The sequence below is a fragment of the Tubulanus polymorphus genome, chromosome 3 (genome assembly GCF_964204645.1).
Source record: "Tubulanus polymorphus chromosome 3, tnTubPoly1.2, whole genome shotgun sequence".
In the NCBI taxonomy this organism is placed as follows: Eukaryota; Metazoa; Nemertea; class Palaeonemertea; order Tubulaniformes; family Tubulanidae; genus Tubulanus; species Tubulanus polymorphus.
In genome coordinates, this window is record NC_134027.1 from 9,330,793 (window position 1) to 9,345,741 (window position 14,949).

A 14,949-nucleotide genomic window follows, 5' to 3' on the forward strand; every position below is an offset into this window, starting at 1 on the left:
CTTGTATTATTACGATAAGTGGATATAACGCCGACGACGAGTCCTATCGGTTTGTTGTTTGCATCTTCTTGATTGCACAGGTAGCTCAAAGGATAACTGCATTACTTCGTCCCGTAAATAAAGACGATCCTATGGACACGGCGTTTTTTCTTTTTACTATCAGTATGTCGTGACCTATCTGATGGAAAATCTGCAGCAAGAAACGACATAAGTTTAAAACCCACTAGAAACAGATTTCACTATACACAGAATTCGTGCTGTATCAAAAGCGAATTTCATTTATCACGAATTAAAATCAAAATACACGACGTTTCGAACCCGATCACATTATTCTAAATTCTGTATATAGTGGGTCTTAAACTTATTATCTGTTCGCCACGTTTGTGCGTGGCTATTCTACCTCCAAGAAAGAAACTAAACACGAACGCCGCGTATTAAGCAGATAAGCATATTCGTGGCAAATATTCATAAACAAGAATGCGACGAAAAATTTGACTGAAACCGATATAGTGTAAAAAATGCAGGAAATTGTGTAATACCTCAGAGCAGATGTTGTATATTGCGTAATTGAAATTCAACGACGGAATAAATAAGAATATTGGCTGATGAGTTATTCCCGTTCTGACGCATTGTCAGAAGGAAAATATCATTCATGATATATCGAATTAATTAGCAATGAAAAAAAAACGATGCAACATATTTCTTCGTCGGTACGAAACGCTATACCACTCGGTACGTGACGATAATGGAATTCCATTGAAACGTTAGTCCAATTTTATGAGGCGTACGTTGAACTCGATCCGCCCGCAGCGTGTTCGCCAATCTCATATTCTGTCATTATTGATGATTAACTCATCGAGTTATTATTGGTGTGAAGTATCTCTTAACTTCGACGCGAAAGAGCGCCGCGCGGTTCTACCGAAATAATCATATACGAACGCCGATGAAATGATAATATCACGCCCGCCAGATTATTAAATTCGGTTTGATTTCGAAATACCGAGGGTACTCAGAGATAAATGAATTGGCAAGATGGCTATGATGAAGAGAGTACCGGTGTAAAAGACGAACGCCCGGAGACATTAACCGACATCCCTTGATTCTAAAATCCCATCGATAGTTGACGCGAAGTCACCGCTGTCAATTACTAAGGAAACGAGCGACACTTTAATGATCTCACATCCAATAAGTTTGTTATAAGAGAAACTGCGATGACGATGAGTACCTGAACGCGCTTTCGTTGATTTTTACTTTCTCGTTCTCAAGTTCGAAAAGGGTTCACGTCTCAGGTCAAAAAGCTTGAACGGTAAGCTTGATGATTCCGGCAATTTCTAGAAGTTCCCTGGTTTCGCACGTGCTTAGACGGCGGTTTTTCCTTGGAGTAATCATTACTATGGTATGATTTCTCGGGCATAGTTTCGGTGGTATCATCCCGGGCCCAAGTGTAGAAAACGGGGTAATGGTGCGAGGTTGTAGGAACTACATACGTTGGTAGTGATTCGGGTTCTTTATTTTGACGTAATTCGAAGACCCACTGACTGACAGGTGACATGGTATACTGGGTGACTGAATGACTGTATGATTGGCCGACTGGTCGACTGGATAACTGCGCAACTGGACGACTGGATGACTAGATTACTGGGTGACTGGGTGACTGCATACTCTGTAGCGCGGATGGATATAGATATGATTCGTGTGATTCATACTGGATTCATCTTAACCGGATCCTTACACTATGGACCCGAAACGATTCTATGTACGTACGTGGTTTTGCGCATGCTCCTCGATGACCGCCGTGTTATACATGCTATGATTAAACCAGAGGAAAGACGCATAAACCGTATGGTTATGCGAATCGGAGGTCTACGATAATCATGGGAATGTAATTCACGCTGCAGGTGATCGAACGATAAACACCGATTAATGCCAAATGAAGAGGAAGTCGCTTGTAATCGCTTTTTCTATTTATGAGATGCTGGCGATAGCCGATCAGCGATATAGCCGCGGCGAAACGCCACCCTGGCACTTGTTGCGTACAAAGCACGATAAAAAGCCGCATAAAATACATTTACTGATCAACAAGGCCCAATTTCCGATTATCAAGGTCCTAAAATACGACTATTCGATTACGTGATCATACTTTATGCACGTTAAAGATATCCAGCGTCGGACAAAAAGCTGATATCCCACTTGAAACCGAACTAACACGTAGATATGTCGTTTTCATATGAGGTGAGATCATATCATATTGATTGCTTTTCCGTAAATATTTTTCAATCAACAAATATTTTATAAAGCATTCCGAGCCTAATGATCATTTGCAGATGATGAATTATTTCGAAATCGTACACAAAGCTTCCTAAGATTCGAGACCACAGTATCGCTCAAGACATGCACCCAATCCACAGAAATTGCACAATAATCCAGATAAATATATATATATATATAAATAAATATATATAAAATATATATAAACTTCTATTTAAGAACCTTTCATATTTGGCTGAATTATCATCATCATTTATTGAATTACATGAATTGTCATGAACTTTCATCTTACACACGGATATTGTGTATCATCTCGACATACATTCGCACAGATTCTCTTATGTCCATCGAAACGATCTAATTTTCTTCATACCTCTACTGAATTTGTATTTTCAGTAGAATTCATATCGCCATATAGTTATTTAGAGCATCATAAAGTCAAGTGAATATCATTCATAAAATCATATTCGCTTGCGTTACCCTGATGTGATTTATTCGTTTGTAACAAATAAGAATGGAAACCAATACCTGAAAAAGCACTTGCCACTGTCATAAAATCTTTTACGATCACGATCGTAAATTCAGCGTCAATGCGTCATCGATACAGACGATATAGAGATGTGTCTGCAATCTATTTTTTTCCAAAAAGTATTTCTATAAGTTCAATCATCAGTGGTAGAGCCGATGTTTTGTAATAGCAATTTCAGATTTCAGGTCTTCGGGTACACGCTTACCACCAAGAATTGTTTTATGGCTCGTAAGAATTCTTCGTTTATACTTGAGTTGTTTAAAGTTTCTAACGTTATTTACTCTTATCTTAAGTAGATGTTTCCCCTTATAGTTTCAGTCTTAATCATATGCTTACAACGGAAACTAACATACTTATATTCAAATTTATTCATAAAATATAATATATACATCAAAAATCTATTAACATTACCAAATAACCAAAAGCAATGTATTTCATCAATCAGTTGTCAAGTATAAATACTCTGGCAAATCAAATATATATCTCCATTGAATTCAAATCGAAAAATTATTCATAAGAGGAAATGGGCCTATATGAACGTATAATTGAGCTTTGAAACATCAGTGATGTCCACTGTGCCCATGTTTGTGTTGATGTGTGGGTCTGTGTCCGGTACCGTGGTGTCCACGGTTGCATTGGATGGTTGCGTCCCGACTTCTTAACAACTGCGTCCATACGTGTTGGGACGACCTTCTGATCGTACAACAGTTCGATACATCCCTGCTCACTACCTAAAAGCAGCCAAATAAGAAGCATTAAATTCGAATATTTTATCAACAATGGAGGAGAGGAAGCTACGCTAAGGCCTACCCGGTATTGTTAAGACATGTGTTAAATTGGCCTCAAATCTGAATATATTAGTTTACTAACAGATTAAGATTCTAGGCCATTTAAACATATATAGATAAATAATATATAATAAATAATATGATATCTTAAATGAGGAACACCGGGTTTTTACGCATTCAGTATCTAACTTGCTACCTTCATTGTACATTGGTGAGTGAACATCTGGGCCAGGTTGAAGCTTTGTCGATCGACCTCCTGCGATAATTTCAATCGCTGGCTCGTACCCGACAGATGCGCCCAGGCTGGATGATGTGAGTGACTACGTGAAATGAAAGAAACAATTTCATGAATGATTCAGTACATTTATGGTAAGTATGCATGGGATGAATATCAATAGCATAGAATACTGAAAAGTAATTTTTAACCGAACGATTAATCAAAATAACCAGTTCAAGTGCCCAAATAGAACGAATGGAGCTGACAAATGCAACTGTACAAAATAGCTCGCTCAACGAATTTTGCAAGGAAGCTCAAAAACATTATTTGACTTACGCGGTACGGAGCTCGTTACAGGTTTTTCCGGCTGCGTGCATATAGTGGTGTACTTCCACCGCACCAAGCGACGTACGGTCGGTCCTTTCTATGTTGTAGTGCACATCTACCCATTCACTACCGGGCTACATAGCAAAACAAATACGAGGACATGTCTTTTTATCAGTGAAAACATTTTCTGTAAATTATCTTTAGATCCAAATATGGAAATTTCCATTCAATTTGTTCGCCATTATAGCGTTGCATGGTCTCATATCATGTTAGGAAACCAAATTCAAACTAATTCCAATTAAGAATGGTCTCATGAAAAAGTCTCTCCTTCTTAGAACTTTTTGTTCGAAGTCCCCAGTCACATTCATTACATACATCTCAATAAGCTTAACGTTAACGACGGGTACTAATGCGGACGCTACCGCCCGACACAATAAGACTTGTCCTTGCTCAATAAACGTGCCAAACGGTGCTACGGCTGTATGTTCATCGTAAGCAGATCTTTCATGAGATACACTTTGAATTCCAGATTAAGCGTCAACATTTGCGTCCAGTTGCAATCGATCACATTGCGTTGCAAGCAGTCGCAATAAGTCAACCTGTCCACCTTAATTTTTATTCATAAATATTTACATTGCTTTTTCACGTACCAGATGCCGGAAAAGTATGTGTCCACCAATTCCACCATTTCGACGGTGATTAAGACAACAACATCCGTAAGTGGCTGGAAATGGGAGAATATACGTATGGAAATTGAAGCTGATCCAAATTACTTTGCATATATTTCCAGATTAAAGTGTTATTATTGAAACAAGATCCAAGGTCATTTTTATTAGTGCCGCTATATCTATCTTTAACCAGGGGGTTAAATTAATCCATTGCCAATTGATTTCAACCCCGATGTTTCTGATGTGACACTGGCCCCAGAAGTGGCGGTTTATCATAGGAATATGTATATTTACCCGCCACAGGTGAGTCTGCTTGCATGTCGTTAGTCCTCATCCCTTCTACGGCAGCGGGAAGATTTGCTTCTGTTGATTCCTGGTCCAATTCATCGGTGGATTGTGGCAATGTGTTGTCGCTTCGTTTGTGATGGTATACGTGCACGTGGTTTCCAGTTGCTTTTTCCTTCTTGCTGCCATCGTGAATGTATATATTTACCGTGCGTTTGCTTTCAAGTTCGCGCACGAACTTCCAAAGCGCTGATACGTCACGTTCCAGTTTATGGACAGCTCTGAACTCCCCATTTTCATTTTCATTATCTACCGTTTGAGAATGAACAAAAAAGAATCGTATCAAGTAAGTTTCATATAAAGCTGGTATTCCCGTCTTAATGGGTATGACGTGCGTATTGTAACTTCAAACTTACCCTGTTCGACTTCGGAATGATGGTCGCAGTTAACGGCCGCGAAAGCCAAAAATAAAGATACCAACCACAAAATCTTCATATTTAATGTGTATGCGGTCTACACCGAATGTTTCTACTAGCACAAGTGATACCAGATTTTCTAGTTCGCCTGTTCCGAACAATAGACGATTTTCTCGAAAATGTGTTACTGCGCAGAAAAACGATAAGATAAGGTATCAATGTTTTCAAGAAATATATTATCATGTAATCGATTATTTTGCTGTACTTATTTGGGGGGTGTTCAACGAATTTTCCGGTTAATTTCAAGAATTTTGTTTTACTGACGGAACTTGTTCGCAGATTTTTTATCTTTACAGACCGGCCGAAATAAAATGCCCTGGATGGATTACGTATGTTCAACGGAGAAAACAAAAACAATATTGAGGGTCTAAACGTATTTATCGTTTAGAATTGGTAATGTGGTTGAAACACAGAACACCGTATGACGTAGCGATCCCTGTGCCCAGACGTGTTTTTAGCCGTTAGAAATCTACATTACATTCTGATTTAATCCATTGTAATAAATCGGCCTACTCCACGAATCAAGCAACATAGGCTCAATTTCGTATTAGATTCCGTTGTAGGTAAGTCGTTTTCAATGATATTTCGAAGGTCGTTTTAGGTTGCGTGTGACAGTATTCCTACGAACCTATACGAAATCTAGTAAAATAGGTAGGCACATTATACAGTTCAGGGTTCGAGCATTGTGAAATTTGAAAAACGGTCAAACGTTGAACCTTGATAAAGACGACCAGTATTCAAGAATATGGTAATCTACAATCTGCATTGATCACTTCTACCATATAAGTAAATGAATTCCAGTCCGTATAAGAGACATGCTACGTGGCTGCAAAAGTTAAATTCGTCTATGCACTTGAAGACTAGATGATGAACAAAGGCGCAAACATAATTTATTTCGGCGCATTTCGACCTCTGAGGAACTGTTAGTTCCGTCTGGCCTAAAATCTACAATCAAGTTGTATTATTGTTAGCGTACCAATAAAAAGTCAGACAATAGACTCATTTTATTATGATTTCCTTTCGTCGTTAAGATTCCTAATCGACTTGTGTCAGTACCGACCTCGAGAGATAAATATACTAAAGTGCAAAGATAGACATTCAACCACGAAATTTTCGGAGGATTCATTTGAAGACTGCTGTTCAAAGCGATGGGTTGCATGTGGAAATTAGTGGCTGTCACAGCAGCAGTATGTTTGGTGTGGAAAACCGAAATATGTTTTGGTAAGTGCAACGAGAGGTTGGGAATAGGGTTTGTTGATTGATGATTTGACATTCAGTGCCAATACGGAGAGAAATTATTTATTTCATCTGCTGACAACCAAATAGGAAATCCCGTTTTCGATGCTGTATTTGACCGGAAATCGGAAGCCAATATCCGGACACGACGTCATGTGAATGATAACACCCATCACCACCACGAAGACAGCCACGAACACGATACCCACCACCACCACGACACCGGTCATCATGGACACGATGACCACCACCATGACAGTAGCCACGTGGATCACCATCACGATCACGGCACTAGCCACAGCAGCCATCACCACGGGTCACATCGAGACAGTCATGAGCATCACGACCACCATCACAATCCCCATCATCATCATCAACATGGTACAGCACATCAAGTTGACACTCATCACAACCATCATCGTGATCACGGCCACCATGATCACCATGAGCCCATCAGTAAGTCAGATATCAGGGTTATCGACGGGTCGTGTCTACCTTCCATTTTCAAATTTCCATGCTATTTTTGTTGACGCCATCAGAGGAAAGTGGCTTGTGTCCTAACATAACAATCCGGGAAAAATAACTTCAGTTAGACTTTGCCCTAACCAACTTTGATATCATATTAGTCAGCGACTATTATATATGTGATAAGATTTTAAGCTTTACACAAATGATTAAAGTAACTGCTTATTCTCGGATGAGCTTTGAAAACTAGTCCATGTTTTTAAAGGCAGTACATCTACTTCTGGCAAGCACCATGGCCAACACTATGACGCTGTCGTAAAGCATACCGATAAACTCGGTCACACTCACAGCGATGTCATACATCATGAACACGCCCGCGAAGAGGATGAACGAACGGCAACCGAGGTTCAACATCTTAGTGGACACCACCACCATCATCATCACCACCATGATCACCAGACTGGAAATCTAAATATGACCGATGAAACCCAGGATGATAACAGCACTTCTTCAAATGAATCTCTGACCGGTAAAGTATACATTTTACTTTTTTTGTTTATTTCAAAACATTTGTCCTTATATACATATAGAAAAAAATAGAAAGCTAATAGAAGCAAATACTTGATAAATGTAGTGAATTTTTTGAACATTTTTCATACGGCATCCATCGATTGTACTTTCAGAGATTTTTGGTAGATGTGATGTGAATAGTAATGATAATGGACTAGCAATAAACGGAAGCATCCATCTACGTCAGAAGGTGATCCATTATAAATATTTCATCACAAAAATAATGAGATGTGAAAGTATGATATTGAATGAAATCAATTTATCTATTGATGATAATTTGCATCTAATTTTATTTATTTTTCCATCCTATTTATGGCTATGAAGTGTACGAAGAAATGTTGTTGTTGTAATATGAAAGGGAATTCGCAACCCGTTGAAATGAAATTGAACTTGAAAACGTCCGGATCACGGGCGGCTACGGGAATTGTGGTCGAATTGCTAGAGTATGGTGTCATCACGCCGAAATGTGATATGATGGGTGCTCGATTCGGAGGAAATACAAACGCGACTACGAAGTACGTCACTTGCAATTTCGTTTATTACACGACGTTTTATTAGAAGTTGACTTACATATCATAGGCGGACAATTGAGCGAAGGACGACAATGAGTGAATTTCTTGAAATCGATGCTCAAATTTTCTCTACTAGGCTGGCATCAGGGTGGAACTTCCTCAATTCCTCAATGGGCGGGAGGCGAGCGGGAGGTTCGTTCGCAGCCACCCCTCCTTAAATATGGGCCCGCACAGTGGATTTGGAGGAGTTAAAAAAGTTGACGCACGTGAGAGATGTGCGTGATGTCGGCAAAAAACCCAAATGCTGGCACCTTTAGCCTACTTTTGAATGAATTGTAGCTGCAGTAATTAATTTTTTCTAACCAGGTGTCTAACGTCTTTATTCTAAAAAAATCTCTTTGATGTACTACTTTCTATTCTAAATAATTTAGCATTAGAATTGCAAAGTGCAGAACCTGCACCTGGTGTAGATAAATTGAATGGGCCATATCGCTACTGTAAAATGTCCAATGGCTAAATCATAGTAATCGTGATAATGAATATTACACATATCGAATAAGAAATTTCATTCAACTTGGAGACCATGCGGCAGTAACGTACGCATGGATGTAAAATATGATAGAAATTATATTCTAAATACATATTTTTCATTTCAAATTTAAGGAATATAAGTACTCACGTAAGCGTTATACCTAATGAAGCTGGGGAAGTTGTTACTAAACTAGAAGGACAAGGGTTAACCCTCCGAGGAAAGGATACCATATTTGGAAGAGGGATTAAGGTTAGTTAGTATATTCGTATGTCAACAACTTAATGGGTGCATAATGAATTGTAAAACAAGTATATACTGTGACAAGTAACATTTTTTTTTGAAATACGCGGAATTCATAAATTCTTAGATCGGGAGGCGATGTCTTACAGTTGTTTTTTTAATCTCATTACAGATGACAACGACGGTCAGTGAACCGGACCACGACCTGTTAGTCAACTGTTGCGTGATCAGCCAGGCGCCATCGGATCCAATATGGGACACGAATTAACTAACTCAATTCATCGGCTTTAAGGAAATTCTAAATATAAGTCTAACGAAAGATGTCATTTGAACGATATACAAGTATACACCAGTCTCTAATGACATTGGTTAGTCGTTTTTTCTCGATCTAATCTATCAATGCTTCGTCAGACGGGGGCTGGATCTAAACCACAGGAAAAACCGATTATGAAAGATATGTATTTTGGTTAAAACTGAAAGGCGACGGCGGACGTTCCCAGGGGTGTATTCAGGGTGTGGTCTTGGCGGTCCGGACCTCTTACTTTCCACCGAGGTTGCCCTTTCCAAGAAGACATATAAATCGTTAAAACCTGCAAATTTGACGATCAACCTAACGGAACTTGCATCTTCATGGGTGAAATTCTTCAAAAATATCTTCATCACCGAGGGCGGGACCCGGTCCTGCTTCATACCCCTAGTGGCGTTACGTGGCTGATTCATCAGAGAAATGCATTCCGTATCCTAGATCCTGGTCTTCCAATTTTCCTACATCCGTGGTCGACGAATGCTTCACAAGCGAAAAGAATTCTCGAGAGAAACCAGATACAAAACTGAAGAAACAAAACTATATATTTTTTTGTTACAAACTTACTTCTTATTTCATTTACGATATAGTCATCGATCATCGATATTTCACGAACAATTTTACATCTCGGTTAAAACCATCAATCAATTCATATTCAATCTATAGCGTGAATATCAACGAGCGGCTCTTGTTTATATCTTCCGATTAATGATTGAAAAATTCCCATCGAAAGCGAAAGCACAGTGTCGACGACTCCAGCCACGAACCGTACTCCGTACTCGGTAGCTATCGGAGAAAATCTAAGTTAGTATCGAAGCAATATTTTCCACGATTAGTCTACTACAAAACGTCTTTCAACTACGCGAAAAGTTGATCGCTTAGATTAAAAATCTACAGTCGAACTCGCTTAATTCGGATCGGTTTGATACGGATTTCGATCTAATCCGGATCTCAGGTTCAGTCCACCTATGCATAAACGTATGTTAATATGTTGTTTTATTCGGATTCTCATAAACCGGATGAATTCCATTGATCCTGAATGATCCGAATTAAGAGGGGGTTCCACTGTAGTTTACATAGGAGACGAGTAGTACTATTATGGGTAGGTTAACTAATTCATTTGGCGCATGAGCTTTCGCTACTCAAGTATACAGTAGAATTCGCTAAATTCGGATCATTCTGGACCAACAAAATTCATCCATTTTACGGGAAATCCCGATTAAAAGTAATTTTCTTGTATATTAGTGAACAAATGGACTGCAAATATTGTCCGGATTAGACCAAAATTTGGATTAAGCCGATCAGGATTAAGCGGGTTTGACCGTAGTAGCTTCATCAGGTGAATGAGTATAATCAACGGGAAAATAACATTATTTTTCCATTGATTATACTAAATTCACCTGATAAAGCTACTATACATTAGAAGCGAAGGCTCTTGCGCCAAATAAAATAGTTAACCTATAAAGTACAACCCGTCTCGTGGTATTCATTCTACACCCGGTTTACACGACTCCTCTACGAATAGACAGGGAACGAAAATCAGCGCCAGGGTCCATCTTTCATCTACTTGGTAGTAGTAGTAGCTCCGTAGTTGCAATGAGAATTCCTGGATAAAATGACACGAGTAAATAACTAATTCTTAGTTCGAATCTAAATCGCAAAAAATGCCACTCTAGGTCATTCGATAATACGAGATTAATATCATCATCATTCGGGCACTGCCCGCAATTTTGTGAGAGCTAACAAAATTAATGTGGACATACATACATTAATGTAAACATACCATAAACCGACGAAAATTCGATGTACAATGTGTACTTTTGTTTTTACCTAAGACGCATATCTCTATGCGGCCATAACTAATTGACATTAGGTTTTAGACCATTTTCTACTGTGTGGTTATCATACAAGAAAATCTTAAAACCTCAGTAGACGCGTTGGCGACGATTCAATAGAGATATCATAATGAAAACAAGGGGCCGGTTAATCTAAGGTCGTTGAATGTCAACCCAGTTCCGCAGTCAGGCTTTGGAAAAAGATCGGGCTTTTAAGTCACGACCGATTTTAAGTCAAAATAGAACTGAATTGAATCTTTCAGAATTAAACCCATTTTTGCACATAAGTCCGGACTCTGGAACCGTGCCCGTGATTATAAATGCATTGATAACGATTCTAATATTATCGTTACCATGCTATTCTTCACACTGTTCAACACTAAACAATCTTCGAAGAACTGGGCTTTTCAATGGATAACTTTGCCCGTCAATGCCGGGAATTTTCATCTAATCTCCATTTAAAGCGATGTTAGTGGTTAAGAAGCCCGTAAATAATCTCAAATGAAGTCTTACACACAGCAAATAACGAAATCGACGCTATCGATAAGACCCTAATAATCGACTATAAACCCGTACACACTCATAAACCATATTGAAGATTAATAGAAACTTTTAAAGATCTTAGCATATATCACACACTGTTTCTCAGCTCTAATGGAACATCAAATATCAGTCCACACTTCGTACACAAAATACGACGCTTGAACAAAAATTGTTTGGCAAAAAAAAAACAACGCTCGATTATGACATCACTAATTGTAGTGTAGAAACAGAAGACGAACTAAATATTACTCGGAAATACATATTAAGGTAAACGCTTTCTTTTCGTAAGACGAGATAGCGGATAAGCTAGCAACTAAAGAACAACTTTCAATCGAATTACTTCTCGAATTACTGCGCATTCTCCCGTAGAGCACAAACGGAACATGTTATTTAGTCTACGATAGGAACAGTTGTCTGAAATGCGAACAGTTGGCCGCTGTGCGCATGTGTTCATTACGATTATTTTTTTTCAAACCAAAGATATGATTATCAACTTGATTACGTGTGTATGCGTGCGCACGTGTGTGTTTGTGTTTTCACTTGTAACACGCGCCAACGAATTGTCTGAATTAATATAGTAGTAGTTTTTTCCCGAATCGGTCCATAATATTGTGATGAATACAAGTGGTCTCGGGCTGCGTGTGGTGATATACGATATAACGTAGATCCGGAGCGGTAACGCCCACATTCTATTCATAAAGCCGCCCTCGCCGTCGTAATTGTCTTTTAGTAGTCGTATTATCATCAGCTATACAAATCATACTTGTATTCGAATATCATTTGCCGCACGCGTATAGTCTCGTCTCTTCTCTCGCTGCAAAAGATAATTCGCTCAGAAATTTAAACACATGTCGCCGTTGCTAGCGAATACAATTAAACCCACTTAATCAAAGAACTAAAATTCATTGATTCATCTTGTTAATCATAACTAAGACCAGAACTAGCTCCTGATAATCTGGATCTAATTTATTGGTTTCTATTGTACTGTATTCAGTAGTTTTTACTGCACAGGTATATATCGTTTTTACATCAAAGGGTGCTTGCATATCACACATTCCATTAGTCACTTACCCAATTCAATAGCTTTTAGTTCGTTCTCCATCCATACTTCAGCTACCGCATTGTTAAGTGGGTCATCCGGATTTGGGGCACTTAATAATGCTTGTATAGATAGAAGCACAGTCCTAATCTGGAGAGCTGGACTCCATTTATCTGACCAAGAAAAAGAGAAATATCAGAACTCATGAATTCGTTTTTGAAGATGCACCATCATCTTTGTAACAGGATAATGAGGTATAGGGATAAGGCTAAGGTCAATTTATACCTTGTTTCTCATTTCTGCCGAGCTTCGAAGTTGACCCGCCAGCCACCGCCTACCTATCCCGCGCATCACTTTTTTTTAGAAATTATTATCAAGCTAACCATAACAGACCCGGCAGCTATAGATATGAACTGATTACAAATTTTACTGCAGTTAACAAAATGACCCGGCCGATTAGGAGAAACAAGGTATCATTGTTTTCAGCCCAAGTGTCCCAAAACCGTCGGGTTTGAATTCATTCATACGCACCTTTCAAAATATCCAAACATATACGACCCAAATTATCTACATTGGGATGGTATATTCGCGTTAGAAAGCGCACTTTCGGAGCCGCCATTGGATAATCTTCCGGTAAGAAGAGTTCTAATTTGAATGTACCAGTTTCATACGGCGACTGAAATCAGAATTCATCCCTGTATATAGCCTGTGTAAATGCAGGGGGTTCCGAGGGTTCTGAAATACCGTCGAGCTTTGTCTGTGCCCCTTGGAGATGCCCCTAGACCCATGGATTTGACATAAAAGCGCCCTTGTTTGGCCCCTGAAAACCACACAACTTTGATGGAAAGTGCCCTTGTTTGTCGTGATTTCACATAGAAAGTGCCCCCCCCCCCATAATAACGAGTGCCCTTAAACAATTTGGAACCCCCTCGAGATAGGGCCCTGGATCCGCCCCTGAAATGATATTTTGTCTTTTTCGAAAAATGATCCATCAAAAATATCGAGTACAAGTACCGGTGAATGGTTTTTCATACACCTGAGACTATCTAAATTTGATATAAGAAAAACTGAGATTAGTGACATTTCGACTCAATTCTATGAGCTGTTTTAAAAACTGTCGCTTATCAAAATTCCTCGTCCTTGTTGCTACTCTTGTTTTCATATTTTTACTAGTCATGTAGGCCTAAGCTTAATCAGTTTTGAAAATGGCTTATAGAAATGAGTCAAAACGACCTCTTCAGTTTTTCTTCACAATTCTGGGTGAGGCCTACATATACTTACATCTTTAGGTCCGTCCATCACTACGTAAAATAGCCGACCATTTTCCTCATCAGGAGTAGCTTGGATCCCAGGGACGGGTTCTGTCATAAGTCGTTGCGTTTCCTGGAAAGATCAAGAATTTTGGATGAAACAGGCAAACTGACAGAGCTCTTAACCTACCATGATATCGAACACATGGCATTGTATGCATTATGCTTGTTATTGGTCAGTCACAGTGACACATGTCAGTGCTCCCAGTCCGGACCCAGTCCCCACCAGGTCCCAGACGAGACGTCCTGGCCAGAATCATTTACCTATGCAAGTCATACTATATGGCCTAACTCTAATCTTATCCATATCTTCGACCCCGTCAACTTTAATGTTTAAGCAACTTCTGTGGAACTTTTCATTAATCATGATCAACAGATCTCGCCAAAAAATTAAATCGAAATTCGCTCATTTTCAACACTCAACCATTCAATTTACACATACTTTTGTGATACGCCTGGGTAGTCCTGACATTTTCTTTCTATGCAGACAAATACAATTATTAGGTTTTCTTGTTCGTTCGTGATTTAGAAGAAGAGTATCCTTGCACAATTATTATGCGGCAACGAGGAACAGGCGGAAGAAAAACTGTAAAACTCGCCCAGCCTTTCGTAGAAACCAAAATGGCGGAGCCGCAATGGTGAATGAGGGTTCGAATCCCGCATTTTCGAATAATTGATCCGCTGTTACTCGATCGGAGCTACGGAACTACATAGATAAGAGCGGCCTTGCTTATCGTGATTAGAATTAATGGAACATTCGAGAAAGTTCAACCTCCTTTTGTTCATGATTTGTATTGCTGAAAGA

General features: G+C 39.1%; 3 protein-coding genes across 3 annotated transcripts; 1 reads left to right on the forward strand and 2 right to left on the reverse strand.

The window, feature by feature from the left end:
• Window positions 1-3,142: 3,142 nt before the first annotated feature.
• On the reverse strand, window positions 3,143-5,658 carry LOC141902707 (uncharacterized). Its single transcript, XM_074790550.1, has 6 exons — window positions 5,499-5,658; window positions 5,092-5,391; window positions 4,780-4,853; window positions 4,139-4,263; window positions 3,782-3,905; window positions 3,143-3,528 (listed from the first exon to the last, which is right to left on the reverse strand). The coding sequence occupies exons 1-6, from the start codon at window positions 5,575-5,577 to the stop codon at window positions 3,358-3,360; spliced, it is 873 nt and encodes a 290-aa protein (XP_074646651.1). The 5' UTR covers window positions 5,578-5,658; the 3' UTR covers window positions 3,143-3,357.
• Window positions 5,659-5,966: 308 nt separating this feature from the next.
• LOC141902706 (uncharacterized) lies at window positions 5,967-9,487 on the forward strand. Its single transcript, XM_074790549.1, has 8 exons — window positions 5,967-6,121; window positions 6,590-6,779; window positions 6,885-7,250; window positions 7,525-7,788; window positions 7,943-8,019; window positions 8,154-8,344; window positions 9,005-9,122; window positions 9,286-9,487. The coding sequence occupies exons 2-8, from the start codon at window positions 6,707-6,709 to the stop codon at window positions 9,379-9,381; spliced, it is 1,185 nt and encodes a 394-aa protein (XP_074646650.1). The 5' UTR covers window positions 5,967-6,121; window positions 6,590-6,706; the 3' UTR covers window positions 9,382-9,487.
• A 497-nt stretch (window positions 9,488-9,984) lies between these two features.
• Window positions 9,985-14,764, reverse strand: LOC141902711 (ubiquitin-conjugating enzyme E2 N-like). The gene is made up of 5 exons (XM_074790552.1): window positions 14,587-14,764; window positions 14,116-14,217; window positions 13,366-13,510; window positions 12,867-13,007; window positions 9,985-12,609 (listed from the first exon to the last, which is right to left on the reverse strand). Exons 1-5 carry the CDS (start codon window positions 14,614-14,616, stop codon window positions 12,572-12,574), a joined length of 456 nt encoding a protein of 151 aa, XP_074646653.1. The 5' UTR covers window positions 14,617-14,764; the 3' UTR covers window positions 9,985-12,571.
• Between the last annotated feature and the right edge of the window lie 185 nt (window positions 14,765-14,949).

Coding starts and splice junctions, on each gene's coding strand:
- LOC141902706 (XM_074790549.1), top strand. CDS start 6,707: ATGGGTTGCATGTGGAAATTAGTGGCTGTCACAGCAGCAGTATGTTTG. Junction 7,251..7,524: donor TGATCACCATGAGCCCATCA/GTAAGTCAGATA, acceptor ATGTTTTTAAAG/GCAGTACATCTACTTCTGGC. Junction 9,123..9,285: donor TATTTGGAAGAGGGATTAAG/GTTAGTTAGTAT, acceptor ATCTCATTACAG/ATGACAACGACGGTCAGTGA.
- LOC141902711 (XM_074790552.1), bottom strand. CDS start 14,616: ATGTCAGGACTACCCAGGCGTATCACAAAA. Junction 13,511..14,115: donor TGATGGACGGACCTAAAGAT/GTAAGTATATGT, acceptor TTCTGATTTCAG/TCGCCGTATGAAACTGGTAC. Junction 13,008..13,365: donor ATGTTTGGATATTTTGAAAG/GTGCGTATGAAT, acceptor TTTCTTGGTCAG/ATAAATGGAGTCCAGCTCTC.
- LOC141902707 (XM_074790550.1), bottom strand. CDS start 5,577: ATGAAGATTTTGTGGTTGGTATCTTTATTTTTGGCTTTCGCGGCCGTT. Junction 5,392..5,498: donor TCATTCCGAAGTCGAACAGG/GTAAGTTTGAAG, acceptor CTCAAACGGTAG/ATAATGAAAATGAAAATGGG. Junction 3,529..3,781: donor CTCACCAATGTACAATGAAG/GTAGCAAGTTAG, acceptor GGCTGCTTTTAG/GTAGTGAGCAGGGATGTATC.